Source organism: Anneissia japonica, unplaced genomic scaffold (genome assembly GCF_011630105.1).
Source record: "Anneissia japonica isolate Jap-2015-1 unplaced genomic scaffold, ASM1163010v1 scaffold8236_len642391_cov169, whole genome shotgun sequence".
NCBI lineage: Eukaryota > Metazoa > Echinodermata > Crinoidea > Comatulida > Comatulidae > Anneissia > Anneissia japonica.
Window position 1 is genome coordinate 251,370 of NW_022757925.1, and position 24,212 is coordinate 275,581.

General features: G+C 34.6%; 1 protein-coding gene across 1 annotated transcript in view; it reads right to left on the minus strand.

Moving 5' to 3' along the window:
- The window catches only part of LOC117124937, a 72,829-nt gene that overhangs the window by 26,018 nt on the left and 22,599 nt on the right, over positions 1-24,212 (minus strand). Inside the window, exons 21-40 of the mRNA XM_033271275.1 lie at positions 23,918-24,112; positions 23,389-23,536; positions 20,626-20,816; positions 19,788-19,944; positions 19,051-19,232; positions 18,181-18,375; positions 17,900-18,035; positions 17,053-17,252; positions 15,981-16,178; positions 15,285-15,426; positions 14,774-14,961; positions 13,992-14,192; positions 12,276-12,590; positions 10,766-10,957; positions 9,581-9,722; positions 7,682-7,872; positions 6,604-6,798; positions 4,569-4,719; positions 3,491-3,654; positions 2,212-2,412 (exon numbers count right to left, since the gene is read on the minus strand). Of these exons, the coding sequence (XP_033127166.1) occupies positions 2,212-2,412; positions 3,491-3,654; positions 4,569-4,719; positions 6,604-6,798; positions 7,682-7,872; positions 9,581-9,722; positions 10,766-10,957; positions 12,276-12,590; positions 13,992-14,192; positions 14,774-14,961; positions 15,285-15,426; positions 15,981-16,178; positions 17,053-17,252; positions 17,900-18,035; positions 18,181-18,375; positions 19,051-19,232; positions 19,788-19,944; positions 20,626-20,816; positions 23,389-23,536; positions 23,918-24,112 (3,684 nt within the window). The remainder of the gene's footprint in view (positions 1-2,211; positions 2,413-3,490; positions 3,655-4,568; positions 4,720-6,603; positions 6,799-7,681; positions 7,873-9,580; positions 9,723-10,765; positions 10,958-12,275; positions 12,591-13,991; positions 14,193-14,773; positions 14,962-15,284; positions 15,427-15,980; positions 16,179-17,052; positions 17,253-17,899; positions 18,036-18,180; positions 18,376-19,050; positions 19,233-19,787; positions 19,945-20,625; positions 20,817-23,388; positions 23,537-23,917; positions 24,113-24,212) is intronic.

Genomic DNA, 24,212 nt, shown 5'->3' on the forward strand with positions numbered 1-24,212 from the left:
TATTATTATTATTATTATTATTATTATTATTATTATTTTTATTAAATCAATCAATCAATTAATCAAGCAATCAGTCACTCACCCATCCACGTACCTAAACAACCACTCATTCACTTAATCAATCAATCAATCAATCCGATCAATTTTCAATCATGGTCATTATTACAGGACATTGCATTTAGGACCTTCATATATTTATTTATTTATTTCATTAAATAATGTATGCATGTTTGTGCTGTTTTCCATTTCCCTTCTCTCACGGGACATAGAACTTCTCATCGCTCTACAGATAAGTTCAGAATCTGACGCTTGACGCTTGATCTTGATTTACTAATTCTGGCAACACCAACACACATAGTTTGAATTCTGGCAACAGAATTAGGCTCGATCACCAATTCGCCATCATATTTTCGCTGAACACGGAGACGAAGGATGGAACTATAGTTTAGGCATTGAAAGCCGTGGTTCTAGTAATAAAATGCTAAAATCTGGCGTTGTTAGTGGCAGAACTGGATGAAAAATCATTGTAAGATATTGTTAGTAGTGCACAGTAGGTAAATATACTATTTTTGAAGATAGAAGTGTTACAGTACTAAAGTGCATTAGCGCTGTGCACTCTTACAATACGATGTTCGCTACGATGTTCGGTTTTCCGGAAAGATCGGTTTGTGGAACATTTCTATTGAATCCTTTCCGAATAAGGCAGGCCAGTTAGGGCCTAGACGCTAAAAATAGGCTTAGCAGCATAGGCTAGCCCAGTGAATTCGGTATGACTAGCCTACGAAAAAAGTTAACATTTAATATATAATATGTACAGTACCTGTTGTTTAGCTGTAGTGCACAGCAAATTGTATTACTGTACCAATAAAATGAATGCTTTTATATTTTTTTTACGTGCATTTTCGGTCTGACATTTTTTTCTAAACTGTAAACACAACACATTCTTCGTGGTCACGACGATGCGACTTGTTGTAAATATCAGGTCGCGCCTCCTAAACTCTGCCCGCTAATTGGTTTATTTTTTTCGTGGGGTCATGTTGCTGGGCAAAAATCCCATGTGCTTGGCTGTGGTGACGTCAGATCGCCCAAAGTTTCATAGTGTGTGACAGCTTGCTGACAGGAACAAGCTTAGTTTAAACCGATAAATTTTTAATTAAACAAATTTATTAAAATGAATAAGAAACCCTCGTGGTTTTGTTTTATTTTAAAGTAAAATCTAAAAATAAATCTAACAAATTAAAATTTAATTCTCTGCAAATTCCCTCCGTAATTAGCAATGTTTTTGGGGAATGTGAGTGTAATGTGAGTGAGTGTAATTTACATGTAGACTGATATATGAATCTAATGACATACCAAATCCGAATTAAACGTCTACTGAAAAAGAGCCGTTCCTTTTTCATTTCAGGTTGATTACAGTCGATTTTTAAGTATTCATATAGGCGAGAATGCACTTTATTAAAACAATGGAAGGTGTAACTTTGACTTTATCCAACTCCCTGCTTTATCTAACATTTTACTGGCGTGTCGTTTTAATTAATAGATAATCTCTATGGTAATGCTATTGGGACTGTACGAACGGTTCATTTCGTCTGGAAATCGTTGCGTTGTTAATTAACTTTTTGTCCCACGGTGCATTGTGGGATGGATACATGACATGGATGTTTTAACTTCACAGTGCTCACGCAGACGGAAATCAACTTCTCCTTGTCGCTATACATGCGGAGAAGGTGATTTCCCTCTGTACGTCTAGCCTAGCCATGGATTCCTCTCTATGATCTAGGCTAGTGCGTGATGTTCATCGATTCGCCTTGAATGACTGAGACCGAGGCTGTTCGTAGCGGACATTAACATGACAATAAACAGAAAATAGCGATCTTGTTGACATTATCTGTGTGAAATATTTTGTAAAGACATCGTTAAGAGGTGAATGATTAAAACTTTAGGTATTTCGTCAGACTTTCATTGACATTTTAACTGGTCACGCGGACTTGTTATTGGGATAATTAACAGGTCCGCCATGCATTTTACTAGCCATTGGCCGGTGGACCAGCGTTATTTCGAACCCTGCATATTGATTAGTTTATAGGCATTTTATGTGAACTTTGTTTTAATTATTGTTATGAAAGAGTTTTTGATGCGCAACAAGACAACGTTTTCTTTCAAATGGTGAACTTACAGTATACTATGCTATAATAAATGTTGTTGACTTACAGTAGACTGTTCAGAAACCACAAAACCATAAGTTGGGCAATCGTTGGGGGATAAAATGTAATCAAATCCATCAGAAGCAGAGGCACTGCCATCGGACACAGCTTCAAGGATTACAGTACTGGTTTGTGAGACAAAAGTTATGGGACTGACAGAATCACTACATATCTTGCCATTCAACCAAGGAGCATTTGCATCATAATACTACAAGAATAATAAAATATTAATAAGAGCATTAATACATAATTCATAATGTTATTAGTTGTATGTATAAATATAATATATAAAATAAAATATTTATAAAGGAAAATATTTTCATGATAAAGCAATAGAAGATCTATAAAAGGTATGTAGATTACAGTGAAAAATATTACTAATATCAAAAACAAAGTGCTTAGTAACAGAATAGATATACTCATAAACAATACTAAAGAAAAATATTAATACTAAAATAAGGATAATATAATTGGCTTTTCCTGTGAATGTCAGAATTTGGGAACTGGAGTGTTTGTTGATAACTCTAAATGTCAAGGCGATGTACCATCATCTACTGCTACATGTGAACTTGTCCCTGTAAGTTCTTATGGTTCATTTGTATTGTGATTGATAGGTTGTACCACAGTGTAGATAATTGCTACCAAAATGTGGATAATATTCTTACCAAATTGTAATGAACCTTTGCAATGTGTAAATCAAATTCAACAACTCAGCCATTTTTAAATTTTTATTTTATTTGAATCTAACAAATCATGAAGAGGCATTCATAGTTGGACATGTCCCAATTGAATTGTCAATAATTCTTGCTGGATTTTTAAATCTATCAGATAAGTTTATAAAAGGGGAAGTAATTGGGAAAAGAATTCACAAACAAGGACTCGTGGTTCCTGGTTGTTTTGTAGGTACATGTTGCTGAATGAAAATCGAAAAAATATTTGTTGATAACTATCAAAAGTTATATTAAAGTATCCTTAATTTGAATTAAAATTGGACAATGCCTTAGCGCAACAAGGAAAATTACCAAGGAGTAAATTCAAGGAAAGGATCATCAATGGTGCAATCACATTGATGAGAATGCCTATTTTAGAGTGACAAAAATGTTGATTTGAATGTTATTTTGTCTATAATTTTGATAGCTCTAATAGTAAACCCATGGGTTACTATTAGAGTTTTGATTATTATAGATTAACCTCTGGGGATGGTTACTATTGGAGGAGGGGGAACTAATGTGTAATGTGTTTTACGGTATATATGTATATGAATAATATACTAAGGGTATTTATACCTCTATGTAATTCTCTTCACAGTCAGCCGGTAAATTAAAATTATTGATGAACACCACCAGGCACTGGTCATCAGTAGCAGTCAGGTTTGTTTCACATTCATTATTATCTTCAAATCGAAACTCGAAGTTGCCAGGTTCAGTTATTATCTTAGTAGAATCACAACCTGGTTATAACAACAATAAATACTCTTGGTTGAAAATTTAATGGTGGAATCGAACATGCAATCTCTAATAATAATAATAATAATCAACATCAATTGCTTTTTTTTAAAAAATCACTCAAAACGCACTTATTCCAACAATAACATGAAGCGCCACTGATAATTACTTTGGTTTTTTAAATGGCGCTATATAAGTTCTTACCTTATTATTATTATTATTATTAATATTAATATATCAGATCTCTGATTGTTCCTGATTGCACCAATAGTGAGTGTTATTGGTAGTTACTCAACATTTAGAATAATAAAAGGGATCTTTGTGTCTACTGGACTCAACCTAACCAACAAGGCCTCTGTGGTCGAGTTAGTAAGACATTTACGCTTTTCTAGTAAGCGAAAGGTCCGAGTTCGAGTCCCGGTGGAGGCAGGGTTTCTTTTTTTCTTTCTGACCAGATTTTCCTCTTCTGTTACTTTTAAATTATATATCACTATTTACATACACGTTGTTTTCTGGGTTTATTCCATTTGCCTTTTAATGTATATATATATATATATATATATAATTATATATGTTTAATAAAATATATGTGTATATATATATATATATATATATATATATATATACGTGTTAACGCCTGTCTCTTATACACATCTAGATGTGTATAAGAGACAGGCTACAATCAGGAGTTACAATCGATCCAACAAAGGAAAAGCACAGTCGGATCGACGCTTTATCGCCGGAATTTGTTCATTATTATTTTTTAATCTAAAACAAAGCATGTCAACTATTGAATTTAATTAGGCCTACAGCTGTCTCTTATACACATCTAGATGTGTATAAGAGACAGTATATACCATCTATTATTTTTTAAATGGATTTAATGTACTAGCCATGTAAATAAATTTACTTTTCTTACCTGGGCATACTTCCAAAGTACACGTTTCATTGACCTGGACTGGGAGATTATCTAATCCTTCACACTCAGACATATCAACTTCACTGTTGTCAGATACATCAATGCACAGGAGTTGTCTAACTTGGAAGCCCTCACCACATGTAACAGAACACTACACACACAAAAAAGGGAACAATAATGTCAATGATATCAATGGTGTTAGTTTCAACTGGATTCAATTTACTTAATTTTAAGACTTTGAGAGCCTACCAACAGAGATGAATTTTCATTAATATTGAATTTTACATTTAATAAGCAATAAATGTCAAGTGAGAACCAAACATAATATATCAATTAAAAGGTCTATAACAAATGATTAGTAGTTAAATTAAATCCTAGTCCAGAAAATTTCATTTATAAAGAAAAATTTTATTTTGATATATGAAAGATTTATCAATATGATACAAAATAACTGGTTTAACTGAATTTAGGCATTTAGTTAAAAAAATGTCTGAAGAATATAATGGCTATTTTCAGTGCCTGGATTAACTTGACAAAAATTTTATGTACAAATAATCAAATAGATAATAATACAGTGCTCAAATATATAGGAACATGAAGTTATAAATTGTATTAATCATAGTTCATCAACGAAAGTTCTCTATTATAGTTGTATGAAAAAGGTCTCTGGTGGGAATCGAACATAAAATCTCGCTATCTCAGTGAGAAAAATACCATTTAGGCCATGAAGGCCTGTACTCAGGGATGTCACCACGCTGGTCGGCGGTGGACGGGCCCGTCCAGCACTCAACATTTCCGACCAGGATTTACAGGCTCCCGACCACCACTATTATTTCAACAGTTTACAAATTGTAACAAAATAATTAGTTTACCCAAACACAATAGACAAGCTAAATTGATAGATAAAGACAATAAGAAAACAATAAATGTTTCCGTGGTTACGTTAATTGTAACAAAATACTGCACTGCCCTGCTATTCATCGCTAACTTAACAGCCTAGGCCCAGTTGAGTCATAGCGAACATCGTGGGCCGGCATGACACGGTTGCTCTGTACACATTCAAAGGTTAAAGTTGAAATCGTGACCATTCAAGTGTTTTATTATGAGATCACGGTCCGGGGCAGGAAGATTATTAAAAATTTACGAAACCTGATTTATGTTTTATTTCTTTACTTTCTTTTCATTTTGTATTTTAAGTTTTTCACTTTTAATTATAATTGATATATAATGTGTGTAAATGTACAAAAAATAAATAAATGAGTGCACATGAATCAATGACATACACATTCATCGTGGTAATCGTCAAACATGTGAAATTACGGCAAACAATGGATGCGGCTGGGTACAGTCGGATCGACGCTTTGTCGCTGGGATTTGTTCATTATTATTTTTTAATCTAAAACAAAACATGTCAACTATTGAATTTAATTAGGCCTACAGTAAGTCTCATCTTCATCTGTTTTGTTGCATTCCTCAAATTCTGGCCTAGGCCTACCTGGGCCTGACCTAGGCCTACCTGGGCCTAGCCAAAAAAAATCGCGTCAGCTAGCCTTGGGCCTAGGCCTGCTCGACTTACTTAAGCCTTTCGGTTTTTAAGAGCTTTCACGAATACGGCAACCCCCCACCCCCGTGAAAACGGGGGGGGGAGTTATAGGAACATGAAGTTATAAATTGTATTAATCATAGTTCATCAACGAAAGTTCTCTATTATAGTTGTATGAAAAAGGTCTCTGGTGGGAATCGAACATAAAATCTCGCTATCTCAGTGAGAAAAATACCATTTAGGCCATGAAGGCCTGTACTATATATCATTACGGATCTAAGACCACTAGTTTCTTTCCCTTCATACAATTTGAGGGCTCACACATAGTGGAGCAATTCTTTTTAAATGATATTCAAATCAAATTGCTGCTTAGCATTGGGACCACAAATAATGTACAAATCAAATATATATATAATAATACAGTGCTCAAATATATAGGAACAAAATGTTATAAATAGTATCAAACAAAGTTCATCAACGAAAGTTCCTTACCGGTCCAAAATCACCAATAGCATATGCAAAATTTGGGCAAGGCGAAAAAATATTCAAGGCCTCGAAGCCTTCAGCTACGATGGATTCGTCACTGTAAAAGGTCAATGTAACTTCTTGGCTGGAAGTAGGGAAGTATAGGTTGGGTTGGCTGCCGCAGAACTGGTAAAATGTGTTGTCAAACCCTGGTTGGTTAATCTACAAAATAAGAATGCTGATGTTTTACATTTTGTGCATGAGTAACCATTTTTTTAAATGACACTAAAATTTTAGGATATGGAAAAGGAAAAGTATGGTAATAAGGAAAAAAGGAAATACAGTATTTAAAAAAAATAGTAATTAGAAGAAAGGAACATAGTATTTTCAAATGAATTATAACTTAAAATAAATCAAATTAATGGTATTTAAATAGTAGCTTTCTATAAATATATTAGGCAAATCATTAGAATAATTTATCACCTAAATTTATTGCAATTGTAACCATAAAAGTTCACAAATATTATTATTATGATTAAGTTGATGCTTTACAATTTGTGACTGACTATTTCGAAAGCCTACACTGGTTGGTAACATAAAAAAATTCAGTATTTAAAGTGTTTATTCGATAAGAATTAGTTGAGTATTCTATTGAATATCTAATTAAATAATTGCATATTCTTAGTATGTTTTCAGAAAATAACTAAAGATTCTTCAATTCAGTAGTATAATATCGAAGTGTGTATTTTAAAAATAAATTTACTATACTTTTCAGTTAGATCTGTTTTCGTAACTACAATGTGCAATTGGTTGAGATGCCAATGCTAAAACATTTTCTAACTAATTCAAAGCTTGAAATGCTGACAAATGTAAGTTTTTGCCAGAGTTGGCCACATTTTCCATAATTCCACACTTTTCCATAATTAATAAAAATCAAATGCACCCACTCTTCAATTAAAAAACATGTTATTTTAATTCATTTGAAATTCAGCTTTACTACAAAATAAATATATTTGCCAAGATAAAGTTTAGATCAATCTATACATTTTCATTGTGTTACAAAGATACATAAAAGAAATCTTTAGGAAAAAACGTAGCTGATTACCTGAACATAATCAAGACAATTGCCATTACTATCTGGCTCTTGCAATTCAAAGGTTGAGAAGAATAAGACAGGACAAGTACCGGTGTCACTAATAATAGTGTAAGTGCAATCCTGTAGGTTTTCATAGTCTGCATTGCTTCCAGCTGGATCATAAAACCTCATATTTACAGTATCAACCACATCACCGCAAGCTAACATTCATAAAAAATAAAAAGTCTTAACATTGTAGAAGTCATCATGCTTCTGACATATACATGCATGGATATATACATACACTACACAAACATTTAATGATTCCTATATTTTTGAATTTCTGGAAACTTTGGTATGCCCTGGTACAGTCTAGCCTACCAATTGCATAAAAGTTATAAATCTAGGTAGGAAGAATACTGTATGTTTACAATGAATTGTGCCACTGTGTTCACAGCTATGCCAACTTGAATTGATTTCAGTGTGTCAGAAATAACTAAAGTAATTAGTTATATCATATACTAGTGGAAATTAATATATAAAGGTTATATTAATGCATGAAATTCTAGAGGACCTGCAAGGTCAGGAGGAATTTTATAAATGCGCTAATAAAATCTAAGTAGGTGCGTGTGGATTGTTAGATCGGGAGTTCGAGACCAACACTTGTCGCATTGCTTGTGTCCTTGGGCAAGGCACTTTAATTTTGTTTGCCTCTCTCCACCCAGGAGTATAAATGGGTACCTGGTAGGACGTATGGCATTGAATGTATTGTCGTGTGTGTTCAAGTATTATAATTTCCTGAGTGTATAGATGGGCACTATAATAAATTGCTTTATAAATCAATCACTGTCTTTTAAGGTTAGTTTTGTAAATATATTTATAATCAATCTTTTGTAGTAGTTATTAGTTGCTATAGTGCAAAATGCATCCTGAGCATGTATGTGCATTTAGTTGTGCATAGTTCAAATGGTATGTAGTACAATGGTAAAAATTTATTTGATTGTGTTTTAAAAACAACATTCGTCAAAAAATTAAAATATCTTCTGCTTTTGAGAGAATACAGTAATCACTTTCCTTAAAGCCCCTGTCACACTGTAGCGTATAGAGCCAACGTATGCCGACGTTTATCAAAATATAGGTTTACGTTCGCGTAAGTTGACATTTGTTCGTGACACGTTTGTAATACGTTTGGCATACGTTGTATTCGTTAGCTGTTCGTTGGGGTACGCTGAGGTCGATTTTAATTTTTGGACATGTTCAAAATTTTGAACGTATGACAACGTTCTGCTATATACACTATGTATACGGTGAGCATTCGTTGTTTGAACATTTCGCACGTTAGGTGCACGTTGGGTTTACGTTTTCCGTTTGTCTGTTGTTCGTCCAAACACGTTCAATCCCATCTGAAACGTTGCCATAGCAAATGCATAACGTATTCATAGCGTTTGTCTAACTAATGAGTAACGAATGGCCAGCGAACACTCAGCGTATACCGACCTACATCAACGTTTACAAGACGTCAATACGTTAGGCATACGTGTGACATTCGCTGGGCATTCGTTGGGTGAACGCACTGTCATCCGTTAAATGGACGCTAGTTGTACGATGAGCATTCGTTTCTCATTCGTTGGGCGTTCGTCTTTCACGCAAAAATTTTATTTTTTTGCTAAAAAAATTTAGCGTATTTTAGCGTATCAGGAGAACGCTCGGCATACGTAAGGTCTATTCTTTACTATGTGACAGGGCCATAAGCTACGACCTAAGCATCGGCCTCCTTATTACAGGAGGCCTAGATCTAAATTCATTCCTTGACTCTTTAAAATGGGGCTAGATAGGCCTAATATATACCTCGGATGATGCTGTGTGAAAATGTCTCTACAACGGTTTGCCACTAGTAAAGCAGCAACCTTAATGTGAATTGACACTTACGTGGGCAATCAAATTCGTTACAGTCTTGGCTTTCCTCAGGTTTAGCATCAGTACACAGAGAATCATCAACAACCATCTCAGTTTCAAGTTCTTGACACTCAACTGTTCTTGTCTGGGTTCCACCTCCACAAGATCTTGTACACTACAACAGTGAATAAAATCAACAAATTAAACATAGATTGAAGTATGTTACAAATTTTATATATATATTATAAAACCCTCTTATTCTATTCACTGCAAACTCAGAGTTTAGTGGGAACATGCTGTTTCATTCTAAATAGCAAGAGGAGTGGTAAAGTGCCGCATTTTTATTCAAAACAGTTGTTTAACACAGTCCATGACAAGGTTTTTCCATATTCTGTTAATCCTTGGGTATTTGTCAATAGTTGCTGGGAAACAGACTTAATTCTAGATCTGAGTGAGTTTACCCCAACTTAAAGGTGCAGTGTTTAGTTTGAAGTATAGCAGAACCACAGAAAGTGTCCAGCAAGCTTTACCTTCACACATCCCCAAGCTGTGTTTCACTAAATGTTGTTATTGTTAAAGTGTTGCTTTATTTTATGGAAAAAATATTAATTTAATAATTATTAGTTTTACTTTGTTTCATTTTTTTCTCACGGGCCAGATTAAATTGCCAAATTTGGCCTGCGAGGCACCTATTATCAACCGGAGCACTATCCTATTTATCAAAGGATTACAGTATATCTATTTAATATTAAACCATCCAATTTAATATCAAAGAGTTGACCTACTAATACAACATTATTCTAATTATTTAACTACTAATAATATTCTTTACTTTTACTTACTTTATGGATTCCTCTTGAACCAGCTAAACATAAATTTGCCATAACTAACTAAACTATAACAAATACAATAGACCTTCTCCTTTGGGACTTACCTTTTAAGGGGATGACCATATTAAGGGGACCCCCCCCCTATCGAGAGAATGCCCATATTAAGGGGATGCTATTTTGGCCATGAAATGGAGGAAAGCATTCTTTTAACATTACGTGGCCAACAACTACTCAGGGCACCCCTATTAAGAGGACACCCCTATTAGGAGGACACTTTTTTGTCCAACAGGTGGCCCCTTAATAGGGTTTCTACTGTATTCAACTACTACTACTAATACAAAACTATATTTTAAGAAAGCAATGAAAAAAAACCCCAAAAATATCTTACATCGTCGTACTGTCCGGGTACAAAACCATAAGTTGGACAATCAATGGTTGCAATTAAAATAGTATAGAGTCCTGATTCTGAATCATTATTGGAGACAAATCGCACATCAACTCTGTTTGAGCGCGAGGTAAATCCAGTAAAGTCGTCACCACAGACTTCAATTCCTGGGGCATCATTTCCAACATCAAATACCTGTAGTGACAATGACAATAATAACTTTAATTATCACTGATTAATTTGTAACAATAAAACATTTTGATAGTAATGTTTAAAAAACATTCTGTATTAGTGTAACACAAGCTACCTACCACTGGATTGTGTAAATACCAAGGAAAAACTGGAATAGAATCCCCTACTCTTTTCTGAAGTGTGTACTACATTTTAACATGCACATGGGCCATATTGCACACAGGACCAACAGCTTAAATGCCTCAAGTAAAAGGCGGTGCACTTTTGAAACTTGCATTTCAGCCCTCAGCCTGTTATTACGTAAATTAAGTTAAATAACAAGTTACGCTAAAATCAATTATAAAGCACCAATAAATCCAAGGAGAACAGAATTGTGCTTGAAAAGTCCTGCTAGTTTTCCGAAGGCTAGACGATCCGACCTCGAACAATGTCGAAAAGGGAATGAGGACGTTTGTTGCGCCTTGGGTCGGACTGTTCCATTTTTCGAAGGGGTGTTCCGTTTTGGGAACAATGGCAATTAGTCGGTTATCCAGGTAAGTATTCACGAACTAGACAACAAGTTACGTTAAAATCAATTATAAAGCACCAGTCACATCACCCTATTTCAGTATTATTAGCACTTTAACGTCAACAGTTTATCTGTCAATTATAACCAGCTATTCCTGACATGGCATGGCAAATACAAAGTAGTAGCAGCTGAAAAACAAGGAGAGCAGCGATGGGAATGAAACCGGGGACCATTGATGGATGCATTTTTGCACAAATTGAATTTGAAAAAAATGACCTTAAATCAAACTTTAAGTCCCTGTTTCTGCAGCACTTACTACCCGATAAATTATTGGAAAGCAGCCATTTGTTATTTATCTTCTGGGAAAACAGGGCCTAAAGTATCCGATAAATTATGGGATGCGAATCAGATGATCTATTGGAAAAAACACAGAATGCGAAAAAATAACCTTTAACTTTAGGGAAAAAACGTTGATGGTGCATTCAGCTACTGGGCCTAGGTATGTCCCTATTGTTTACTGTACGTCAAAAAAACACCTAGAAATCTTTTTTGTTTTCTCAATCCCTTCATAGCCCCATAATAAGTACAATGAAGCACCATTATTAGTGCTGAGGAAACATGGCCTAAATAATCTAGAATACTGTATCATGTAATAAATAATACATAAATAAATTACTGCTTTTTCTATAAAAATCAAAACATGAAATATAAATACTCTGTAAAAAATAAAAAAGAAATTCCAAAAATACTGTACTGCAATAACAAATATAAGGATAATAATATATTACAAAACCTGACAAATTGATTACACACCTCAAGACTGTCTGTACATTCACCATCAACAGGGTCTGGTAACCCAAAGATTATTTCAGTAAGTTGAACACACTGACCCTCTGCAACAACGATCTCAGCACGACAGTTAAGATTGGGTTCATAATTTGCCATTGATAAAATCCCTTCAGTCATAAACATTTCGTCACACTCTGGACAATCTCCAAGGTTACAGGACTGTGTTAGGGGTGGTGCTTGTGTACCTTCGCAGTTAGAGTTGCCTACAGTCTCGCCTGTTGAAACCCTTACACAGTAAATGCTTCTTGTCTTTATTCCATTCCCGCATGTTCTATCACACTATAATAAAATAAAGGAACAACGATCAAAGTAATAGGTTAAAAAATAATACTATACAGAATTATAATTTATCCATATCATAACCTGAATTCCATAGTAACTGAGTGTTCTATAATTATTGAAAAGGTAAAAAAAAAACCTGGATCCAAAATATATCTAACAATGATGACATCAGAAAAATAATAACAGTTTCTGTACTAACTCAATAGAAGAAATTTAAACAGTGGATGCTGGTAAGTGAATGGACATAGAATATAGTATTGATGATGTACATATGATAATTAACATCATAATGATATCACTTTCTAACTAAATGTTGGTAATGGTAGAGCATAGCATAGTTGGTTAAACTAGAGGTAACTGATATGCATATGTGCTAAACAATGATAGTTCTATTCCACTGTCACATGTCAATTAAATCTATTAGTCAATTTTCCCTTGGAAAATGATTGGGTATGCAGTTGGCAACACATGTTATGTAGGAGGTAGGTCCGAGGAGAGCTAGAAGACTGGGGATTATGCGAAACCATTGGAGACAGTATGTTAATCATATTCAATTCATTAACATCATTGTATTTATTACGGCATGAATAAGATATTAACATAATTATATAAAGTTATCATAGGGTGTTTAACAGAATGTTAATGCTAAGTAGAACTGGAGATTGAACCTAAACTTGGGAAGTGTGACATATAATTAAAAGCATTATAGTGCGATCCAGAATCGGAGAGGTGCTTTGTTCGTGTTTGTGCACACATGTGTGAATACAGTCCTTGTTCTGAAGACCACAGTTTGATAGCAAATTGTAACACCCATAGGAAACCGTGACAGAAGCCGGTTCAGAGCGCTACATTCGGTTATGATCCAATCGCCATATATTTTAATTGATATCCACTCTTTTTGATACTGTCATCTGTATTGTAATGTTTATTACTTTAAAGCAGGGATGTGATATACCATTTCCCTGACTGAGGTGCCATGCTTGAGCATGGTTTGAGAAAGGCAACTAAATTTCTTTATGATCGTAATTTCCTGTATATCTGTTTTGTTGTGGTCTACAGTAGTGTTATCAGATCCAGTAGCTCATCACATTCCCTTTTACTTTTGAATCCCATCACGGATTTGACATCAACTACGCAGGCTATTTCTCCCAGTTTCTCTAATGGTTGCACAACTTAAGCCAGTCCCCACCGTTCAGCCAGTCCCCACCGTTCAGCCAGTCCCCACCATTCAGCCAGTCCCCACTATTCAGAGGTCTCATCATTCCGCCCATTTTTCCTAGTCAATCAACTACAACCAATTCAGTTATTTTTTTCTACTATATTATTTAATAATCTTGAAGGGAAAACAAAACATTTCCAAATGTTCTAATACACAAATATGCATAATATAATACTTACATCTCCAAAAGCTGTTGTACGATAGATGTAAACTGGGCATTCATGGAAGTCGGCAATGATGCTGAAACCTGCATATTCGTTTTCATCATCAGAATGGAAGGTGACAATTGCTGTATTACTAGCAGTTGGGAAATTTACTATAGTTCCACCTGCACTTCCACATAATGTCTGATTCAAACTCAAGTCGGAAGTATCGGTAAGCTGTGAATGAGTTACAGATAAGACAATAAAATAAAAAGAAATTGCAATTTCTCTATAATTTTGTTATAGTTTACAAAACCTTTAATTTTGTTTAAAAAAAAAAAAAATAGTTACCATTACCACTCTCTGAATTGAACCAATATGTTGGACACCATATAAATCAGATAGCAACACGATTAATCATGTCACTATGTTGGCCACCACTTCAATATACAGGCAAGCAAGACAATTACTCACAGCTCTTCATAGACGTTTAAATTGCACTTTTTTTTATATTAATAAGGTATGCCATCCCAAAATCGTAGTTCTGTCACAATATATTATAAAATGAATAATTAGTACAGGTCCCGAAGGGAGACGATGGGGGAGGGGGGCCTTGACTATTTAGGGGTTTCAAAGTTTTATTTTAGAGTCTATTAATATGTAAAAAATATAAATAAAATTTTCTTCTCCCGACGAAGTGTTTTCTCCCCAACAAGGGGGGGGGGGGTAGCTCATATTCTAGTAGAAGAATAAAGTTGGAATGGCATGCCACAGTCAATAAGACCTGTCTTATAAGTCTATAAGTTTTATCAACTCACAATAAAGTAGTCTGCGACACAAACACCATCAGTGGGTTGTTCAAACGTGTAAGAAAATACAACAAGGGTTACACACATATCATCAGGCGCAACTACAGTGTATATGCAATCTTGGTTTTTATCGTAAGTATCCTCGCCTTCAGCTCTATTTGTGAACAATTCTTCACTGGTGATCATAGCATCACAACCTTTAAACAACAATGAGTAATAAATTGGATGATTAAAGTATGGCAGTAGTCACCTCCTTTGGGACACTTTTCCATGAAACGAGGGGAATACCAGAGGCGGTTTTGGGGGGGGGGGAATGAAAGGAAAAAAAAAGAGGGGAGTTTCATTCAAATAAATATTTTAAAAATGTTTACGCCATAACTTAACAGCGTAACAGATTACTATTTATGTTGACCATTAATATGGATATCATTATATTCCTGTACCAATTATTTAAACTGTACATTCCAGTTGGTCTTTAGATGTCCAATATGGACACACAGTTGGATAAAACATTACTTACTTTGACAAGCTTCCCTAAAGCAAACCTCAGAGGTTGGTGGTCTTTCATCGTTACATAGACTTTCATCTACAGCTAATGATCCAAGTAGAAACCAGCAGATAACAGTTCTTGTTCTTTCACCCTCTCCACAGGTTGCAGAGCACTGGGATGACAAAATAAAGTAATATGTCAGCAGAAAGGATAATAGAACTCAACTCTCTGATTTCTAAAAATAGAATTTACTCAAATAAAAGACTAACAAAATCATTATAACACATTGTAATTGTTTTGATAACTAATATATTATACAATTACAGCCTCTGATTACTGTAATGTGTCATTATTTGATTAAATATAATTAATTAATTTAATTTGCATATAGTTAAAGTAAGTGTGTTGCAGATAAAAATTATAATTTTTTTCATCCATTCATTTATATTGACGTGTATCAGTTACCACAACATGAAAATTGACTTTTAAATATATTTATATTCTCCAATTATAAGCTTTAAAATGATGGGTCATTTACTGCAATCGACTATTGCCAAAGTTATGAGTAAAAGTATTATGGCTTCTTTGTGCTAAAGTATACAATACTGCCACCTGTTTATGCTAATTACTTAGTTTAATATTTAGTGACAGTATGCTGGTTTTGGGATGATATGCCTAAAATAATTAAACTACTCAATTAACACGGAAAAAAGAAAATTCCCATACATCACTCCATTCTCCAGGCAAATAGGCATATGTTGGGCATGGCACGAACGACACAAATGTAACAAATCCAAAAGCAGTCACATTGTCATTTGTGATGAATCGTTGCTCAACCTGTGATGACAATGATCGGAACACATACTCAGAACGTGCTGACCCACAATCAACTTGCGTGATAGTTGGGAATCCAATATCAAATACCTGTTGTTAAAATAAAAACATTACATAAATTAATCAAACACTTCTCCTTAATGTAAAACAATCTCTTGCTGTCAGGGATCTCATGGTTTCAGGATAAAGCACAGGCGGAACGGAACAAGGGTGAGGTGGTATGGCAGTGCATAATGCAGCATGTGGTATCTAGTTGGGTATGGGAGTATAATATGAACAGAAATGGTGGGCAATTCATATAAAGCCTAGTTTCCTTAAAATCGCTAGTGTTTTCAGTGCAATCGTTGTATCGCGTAGCAGTCCCAAATGCAAGCAGGAAGGCTCCCAAATTCGACCGACCACTCAGCATCACTGAAAGCTGTCAGCAATAGTGTGTAACAATTGTATGGAAAAAGCTTAAGAGATGAGCAGTGTGTGTGTGTGTGGTTTCTACCACAGTGTTATAGAGCCAAGTGAATATGTTTCTACTAGAAAATTAAGTAACAATGACAAAAACAAGACAATATAAATATATATTTTACACTACAATACAATTCAGGACACTCCGTCATATCTATACTTATTGATTATGTATAGACATAATTCAGGACACTCAGTTATACCTATACTTATTGGTTATGTATAGATATAATTCAAGCCACTCAGTTATATCTATAACCAATAAGGGCTGCAACATTACAAATTTGTCCTGGATGTACTCCACACAATTCCCAGAGAGACCAGCATTCCATGAACTTTGCGCCATGATATATTATGGTATATCAGATCAGAACACCTAAGGGCAATGCTTAAAGTCTAAATACTATAGATTACTGCTTTCCCAACTCAAAATCTTGTGTCAATATAGTGGTACACACATTACATTTATCACATAAATGAGTAACTTCAAACAATTTGTACATACCTCTACAAAATCATTTGTACATTGACCATTACCATCAGGACTCTCAAGGTCAAAGAATGTATCGGTTATCACAATACATTCACCATTAGGGCTGACAATGGTGTAAGTGCAGTTATCATTGTTGTTGTACGCATGTGGATAGTTGGGGCTTTCAAAACGGTAAGGGCCTGAACCAGTGTCTGTGATCATTACATCACACGCTAATGAGTTAAAGAAATTTTAAATACATTTCAATTATAAATATTATATGTTATTTGTAGGTGGTGGATTTGTTTTGAACTTATTCAACTCAAATCAACAACCTACAAATAAGTAAGCAATAAATTATAATCATTTTATATTTTATCTATTAAATCATAACTTGAATTAATATACTAAATAATAATAATATTCAATGTTGGAAGGTTTAGCAAGAAATTGATTCAAAGAGGCTTTCTACCCTATGACCAATTTATCGGACATATTTTAAAACGGCGCTGCCAATGTCTTGCAAGTCACTAGCAGCTGGCTAGTTACAATAGAGCACCGGATAATGCCGCTAGACCCTTGCCACAGCAGCAGTAGAGAACAGACACGATCTTGCTAATTACTAAAATTACTGTATATGTAAACATAGAAATAGCTTTTTAAGACTTAGACTTGTTTTTAATATAAACATTTTGTGTTTTTTCTGTTTTAAAATGTTTGTGCTCATTACCAATTTAGTTTTATCGTTGATTCAATCCATGATAATAACTACGTACTGCAAAATGCTAGGCCTCTGAAAGTCCCCCAGTGGTAGTTTCCAGGTTATCGGAAATTTTCATTTCAAATTTCTCGAAAATGATTTACACAAAATAAAACTTACATGGACAATCCTCTTGGCCACATTCTTCTGATGATGGTGGTGCTTCTCCACAAAATATGTTATTCAGAACAGTATTCTGATTATTTACACATTGGACAGTTCTTGTTCTAACGCCACCACCACATGATACAGAACACTAAAAATTAATTAAAAACATTCAGAATTATTCTCATACAATAAAAGGGATGGCTTTTATCAATGAGTCACATGGACACTCTGAACCAACTTAATAGTGTGATGCAATGTATAGCATTGTTGCACAATTAATCTTAAATACTCACATCCGAAAATGGACCAATGGAATACAAGAATTGTGGACAATCAACAAATTCCAAGTCACCATTATAACCAACATCAGTAACATCTCCATCGCTGACAAACTTAAGAGACACAGTTTGACTGAATGAATTGAAGGTTAGGTCACTTTGTGATCCACAAATCTTTTGGCTCAAGAATGAATGCTGTAAATCAGAAACCTGAAAAAAAAAAAAAATTAAAACGTGTATGTTATGCATACCAAAATATCTAACACAAATTATAGTGTAGTATAACAATTACTAACATTTTTATGATACTTTACAGCAAAGTTCAGCAAACTGTGGGTCGGTATTGAATTTTTCAATGTTTTTATTCATATGATCATGCTTGTTTTTATGCCTATTTTTTTTGTTACTTTTTCTTAACTATTACTGGCCTTTACATTTACCTAATTGAACCAATTTTTAGGCTAAATATACTATAATTATACAGGTATTCCTTAATTAAATTTGTATTTAAATTAATATTTTATGATTCTCTGTGATTTTTGTAATTTTCTAAGGTAAGTTTAATATATTGATTTTGATAATTTAGCCTTGGCTGCAAAAGAGAACAAAACAAGTTATGGAGACTTTTGGGACACACTGGACACATACAGTATGTATCATGATGAAGTACAAAAGGTAACTAAAATGTCACACTCACCTGATGCTCATGTTCCAAAAAAACTTGTTTGTTATTTGTTTATATACACACACACACACACACACACACACACACACACACACACATAATGTATGTCTATGTATGCCTACAAGTGAAATCTGTGCTGTATCGCCGAGGGCACTATCACTTCAAAGACAGAATTAATAATAAATTCACTGAATACTAACCTCCAAGTAGTCCTTGCCACAATCCTCACTATTTTCAATTTCAATTTGATCGAAGTTGATCTCTATACAACGACTACTAGCAAAAATAGTGGTAGTACAATCCTCATTGTTATCATAGTTACCAGGGTAGTTAGGTGAGAACACCTGACCGGGTTCCAATAATATGTCCCCACACTGATTCACTATAAACAAACAAAAATATATCAGTATAAAGCATGTGCTTAAAATGCAATTTGAATTCAGAAAAAATTATGTAGTTTGTAAAGACTAAAGATAATTTTTCATCATTGAGAACAAAAAGGAAAGTACAGACAGGTGGAGGGGCAGGTAGATAAACATACACATAGACAGATATATAGTTGCATGGTACAGTTTGATGAACATATAAGTTTAGATATATCTCACTGTTTTGTTTCATTTGTGTATAGTATAAGTTACACAAATCAAACAAATAAATCGTGATATTGGTAGCCTATGAGCAATATACTTACCTGGATTAATCAATCAAGTTGTTGTGACATTAGACATAATTATTAATTGCTGATAATGAATCACTTCATTAAATGTAAAAGTAATGTAAAATACCTATTCATTGAACGAATGTAAAATGTTTGATTATTATTTACCATCAGTTTGGATGAAAAGAAAAACTATACATGAATCATTTTAATATTAAATGTAAAAAAAGTATACACATACCACTGCTTATAATAGAATTAAAGTAAAACTCAATTTACCTTGAAGTTGGCTAAAAGTATATTCAATTATATATCCAATATTTTCAGTATCACCATCAGTAACAAGTGTTATATTCACTTCATTAGTAGTAGATGTAAACATAGTTCCAGACCGTGAGCCACAATAGACCACATCTTCAGCGCCCTCTTCAGTGAACTAAAATACAATTTTATACAATTCAATAAATATATGCTCTATTAAACTATATATATATATATATATATATATAGAAGAGTAAACATCAAAATAATGATGAGCTGCATGTATGTTCCAAATAAGTATAACATGTGAGTCAAGTACAAAAATAAATGACAGAGGTTGACGTGTGACAGAACATAAAATATATATTATTTAATAGAAAAACGAATATTTTGTCCTGTCCTTAGGACTTCTTTCAGCGTTATTTCAATACTTTTATAGGCCCACATTTATTTAAGTTACAATATTGCTTTGTATAATTTTATATATATACAATTTTTTTTTTGTTTTTTGTACATATATCATTAATCCTTTATAGACGTATGCCGACTTGCTTTGACTTAATTACCGTATTGTTTCTCAAATTGTATATTGCCAAGATACTTTCTCAATATGTTCATTTTACGTCAAGCGTTGACAAAGACTACAGGAGTAGCCGAAATATTCGCCAAATAAATTTTAGTGTTTCTAAAGTCAACATCTTACACATTTGAGTTTCTTTACTGTTACGTTATATTATATTCTACATATGTTTCGAAACACACATGGACACAAGTGTACATGTTTACGATGACGAACGAGAGTGTTAGGGCTGTCTCTTATACACATCTAGATGTGTATAAGAGACAGCATACTTACAGTAACAGAATCCTTAGTGCAGTTTTCTGAATCTTCGACCTCAAAGAAGATAAAGTTGAAGTTGATAATGTTGTTTATTGGAGCTCTGATAATATTTATACATTCAAGATTAGCCTCGTATGGATCAGGGAAATTTGGTGGCGTAATTCTCCCACCACTCACAGTTCTTACGGTGGTATCATTACCACAGACTGAAAAAATAAACAAATCCTTTAGATTAAAATACCTATTTGAAATGTATTGAAAGAGAGTGAAGCCATTGAGGCTTGTCATCTCAAAACCAGATCAGTGACCAATACAAAAAATTGACTTTTTAACGTATTCTTATTCTGTACGTTGTAAGCTTTAAAATGATGGGTCATTTACTAGAATCGACTTAATATTGTTAAAGTTACGAGTAAAAGTATTACGGTTTCTCTGTACTAAGTATACAATACTACTGCATTCTTATGCTAATTACTCAATTTAACAATTAGCGACAGAATTCTGGTTTTGGAATGGCTTATTTAGCATCATTTGAATATTTTGGACCTCATCTATAATGTATTTTTAATACACTATATTAATTATTGTTTTTCTAAAAGAACTGCTCGGTTTGTGGTGAAATGAAAAATGATGAAGCGTATTCTGGATCCACCTTAAAAACCGGGACCACCTTAAGGACTGCGACCACTTGCACTGGGACCACCTTAAGGACTGGGACCACTTGCACTGGGACCACCTTAAGGACTGGGACCACCTTAAGGACTGGGACCACCTAAGGACTGGGACCACTTGCACTGGGACCACCTAAGGACTGAGACCACCTTAAGGACTGGGACCACTTGCACTGAGACCACCTAAGAACTGGGACCACTTGCACCGGGACCACCTTAAGGACTGGGACCACTTGCACTGGGACTCCCTTAAGGACTGGGATACTTTGGCTTTAGCCAACTAGAGCTCATAGCTGTTACACCACTGACTAATATAGTAATCTTGGTTAATCTTTCCCAATTACAGTAAAACATCCATTTTACGACCGTCGATTTTACGAATTATCGATTTTACAAATGGTCTTTACCCCTGATGACGTAATCATCAACCAATTATTGCCGTAAAAAAGTCTAGTCTAATGCACAAGTTTTACCAAGTAATAATGTATATTTTTCTTAATAAAATCAAGTTTGCTGTATTTATTTATTAACTAACATATACCCGTGCTCCGCACGGTGTTGAATGAGTGGGGAAAGATGGCGATGTATACTGTTGAATGTTTGGGAAATCAAGGAGCTAATCGTTGTGGATGTTATGGTTAACATGTTACTATTTTTCTAAAGGATGTCCTTGTAGATAATATTTTTGTAGATGAGTGTCTTTGCTAGATAGTCCTTGTGAGGAATTATTATTGTCCAGTTTGATGAAGGGTGGATCTAGAATGGGAACGGGAAGAGGGAGGGGCCACACAACAGTTTTAGTAGCACGTGAGTAGTTAAGTGAGTAGCACGTAACATAATATGCATTGAAATTTCAAAAATTTAGTGGTAAAACGGGGAGGCATGTGCCCAAACCCACCCCCAACTGGATCTGCCCCTGTTGATCTGCCCACAACCCCCCTTACTGGATCCGACCCTGTTGATAGGACATGTTTATGTAAATTCGAGGTGTTGATTGGTGGAGGTGGCTCGACCCTAAATTTCCACTACCCCCCCCCCCCTTTACTGGATCCACCCCTGTTGATCCGATGTGTTTACGTAAATTTGAGGTGTTAATTGGTGGAGCTGGCTTGACTCTAAACTTAAACTTCAGTGTCGCTATGTTGATGTCATGTACTATCGTATTGCAAAAGAATAGTCATATTGACCCAATCCAAATCATCCTGGATTCTGTTGCTAGGCCCGACTCGATAATATCTTTATCTGAGCAGTGCAGTACAGATTAAGAGAGGGGATTTACTTATATGACGTAGGAGACACGCAAAAAATGGCGAAAAAGGTACATAATTTTCGGTGGTTTTTTTCTGTTTTTTTCCTTGTTGTCCAATATCCAGTGTCGAAAAGTGGCCTATCCTGTTCATGACATATAGAATCCCCAGTGTATGGAAGATGAGCACATTCCTGCCAGCGGAGATAGGTGATGGTACGCGGAGGCGATTGGCAGAATTAATATATAGATAGTTCGATCTTTCTTCCATTTCTGGTTTAATAATCACTATGTTAATGTAATAAACAAATCGAACTACCAACGCAAGTGTCAGATTGAGTGTACATGTTTACGATGACGAACGAGAGTGTTAGGGTAAGCAACTTATTGACATCGTGAAGGCTAGATATGATCGCGAAATGCATGTAAACAACACTATTCAGTGACCTAACAACTAGAAAGAACACAGGAGAAAGGTCTATAAAACATACAAATGTTGGAATAAGAGTTAAAAATGATACAGTATTTTGTTAAGTGGAAGAATGCCAGCAATTAAAATAATTTTTATCAAATGTAAGTTCAGCCAAGCTCTAGCACGGTAGACCACGCTGCTGCACTGTTCGTTCATGCTAGGCCTGGCAGCCGTTAGCCTATCGGTGCTCAATTGGAAACTGACACCCCATCTAGTTTACAAATTTTTCAATTTACGAATACCCCTTGGTACCAAGGGGTACATAAAATGGAAGTTTTACTGTACCAATATATTTAATAGGTGGCCAGAAAATACTTCACTGCACACAGATTTAAGATATTCTGGAAGCATATTCTTCTAGGTATTAATTGTGAGACTGGTGAACTTACAATCACTTGGTCTACAGTCTTCAAGTACACATGCTTCAGTTGCTGGAGGTCGTTCGATACCAACACACACAGCATCATCCACCTCAACCCCATCATTATAGCAAGTAACAGAGCGACTTCTAACACCTTCACCACATGTCACAGAACACTGAAACAGATCAGAAGATCATGTAAACATGCATTCATAATCAGGTCCAGTTCCATTATATTGGTATGTTTAGTAATCCTAGACTTCCCAAATTCTGGGGAATATCCCTATCTATAGAAATTTCCCTATTTCTGGGAATATCTCTAAATTCAAGCAACTCCATCCAATAACAATAAAACCGTCTCATCCACATGCCCCATTTATAGTGGCCTTTCCTGTATAGTCTTTCTGATTTTCTTTCGCTGTTAAAGACAGCAAGCAACAGAAGATATTCTTATCAGTCATATGTTAAGATCGATATCATCAGACACCACACTTTATATATACTATGAGTGATTGACTTAAACAAAAAAATTCTAATTTATATTTGTAAACAATTACCTCTCCAAATGTTCCAGGGACATATTGGATTCCACCAGTTGGAATCACACGGACTGTTGCTGTGTAGCCCCTCCTGGTTAAACTTTCGTCACTTACAAAGTTGGCTAAGAGGGTGCTGCCAGTCGATGTCACAGTGAATGGCACTTCAGGAATACCACAATATTGTGTATTTTCATTAGAACTTACGTCAGTTATCTATTAATTTTAACAAAATAAAATTATATTAAATGCTTGCTGTACACCACATAGATAGTTCTGAAAATAACTGTTGTGTTGTTGAAAACAAAATCGAATA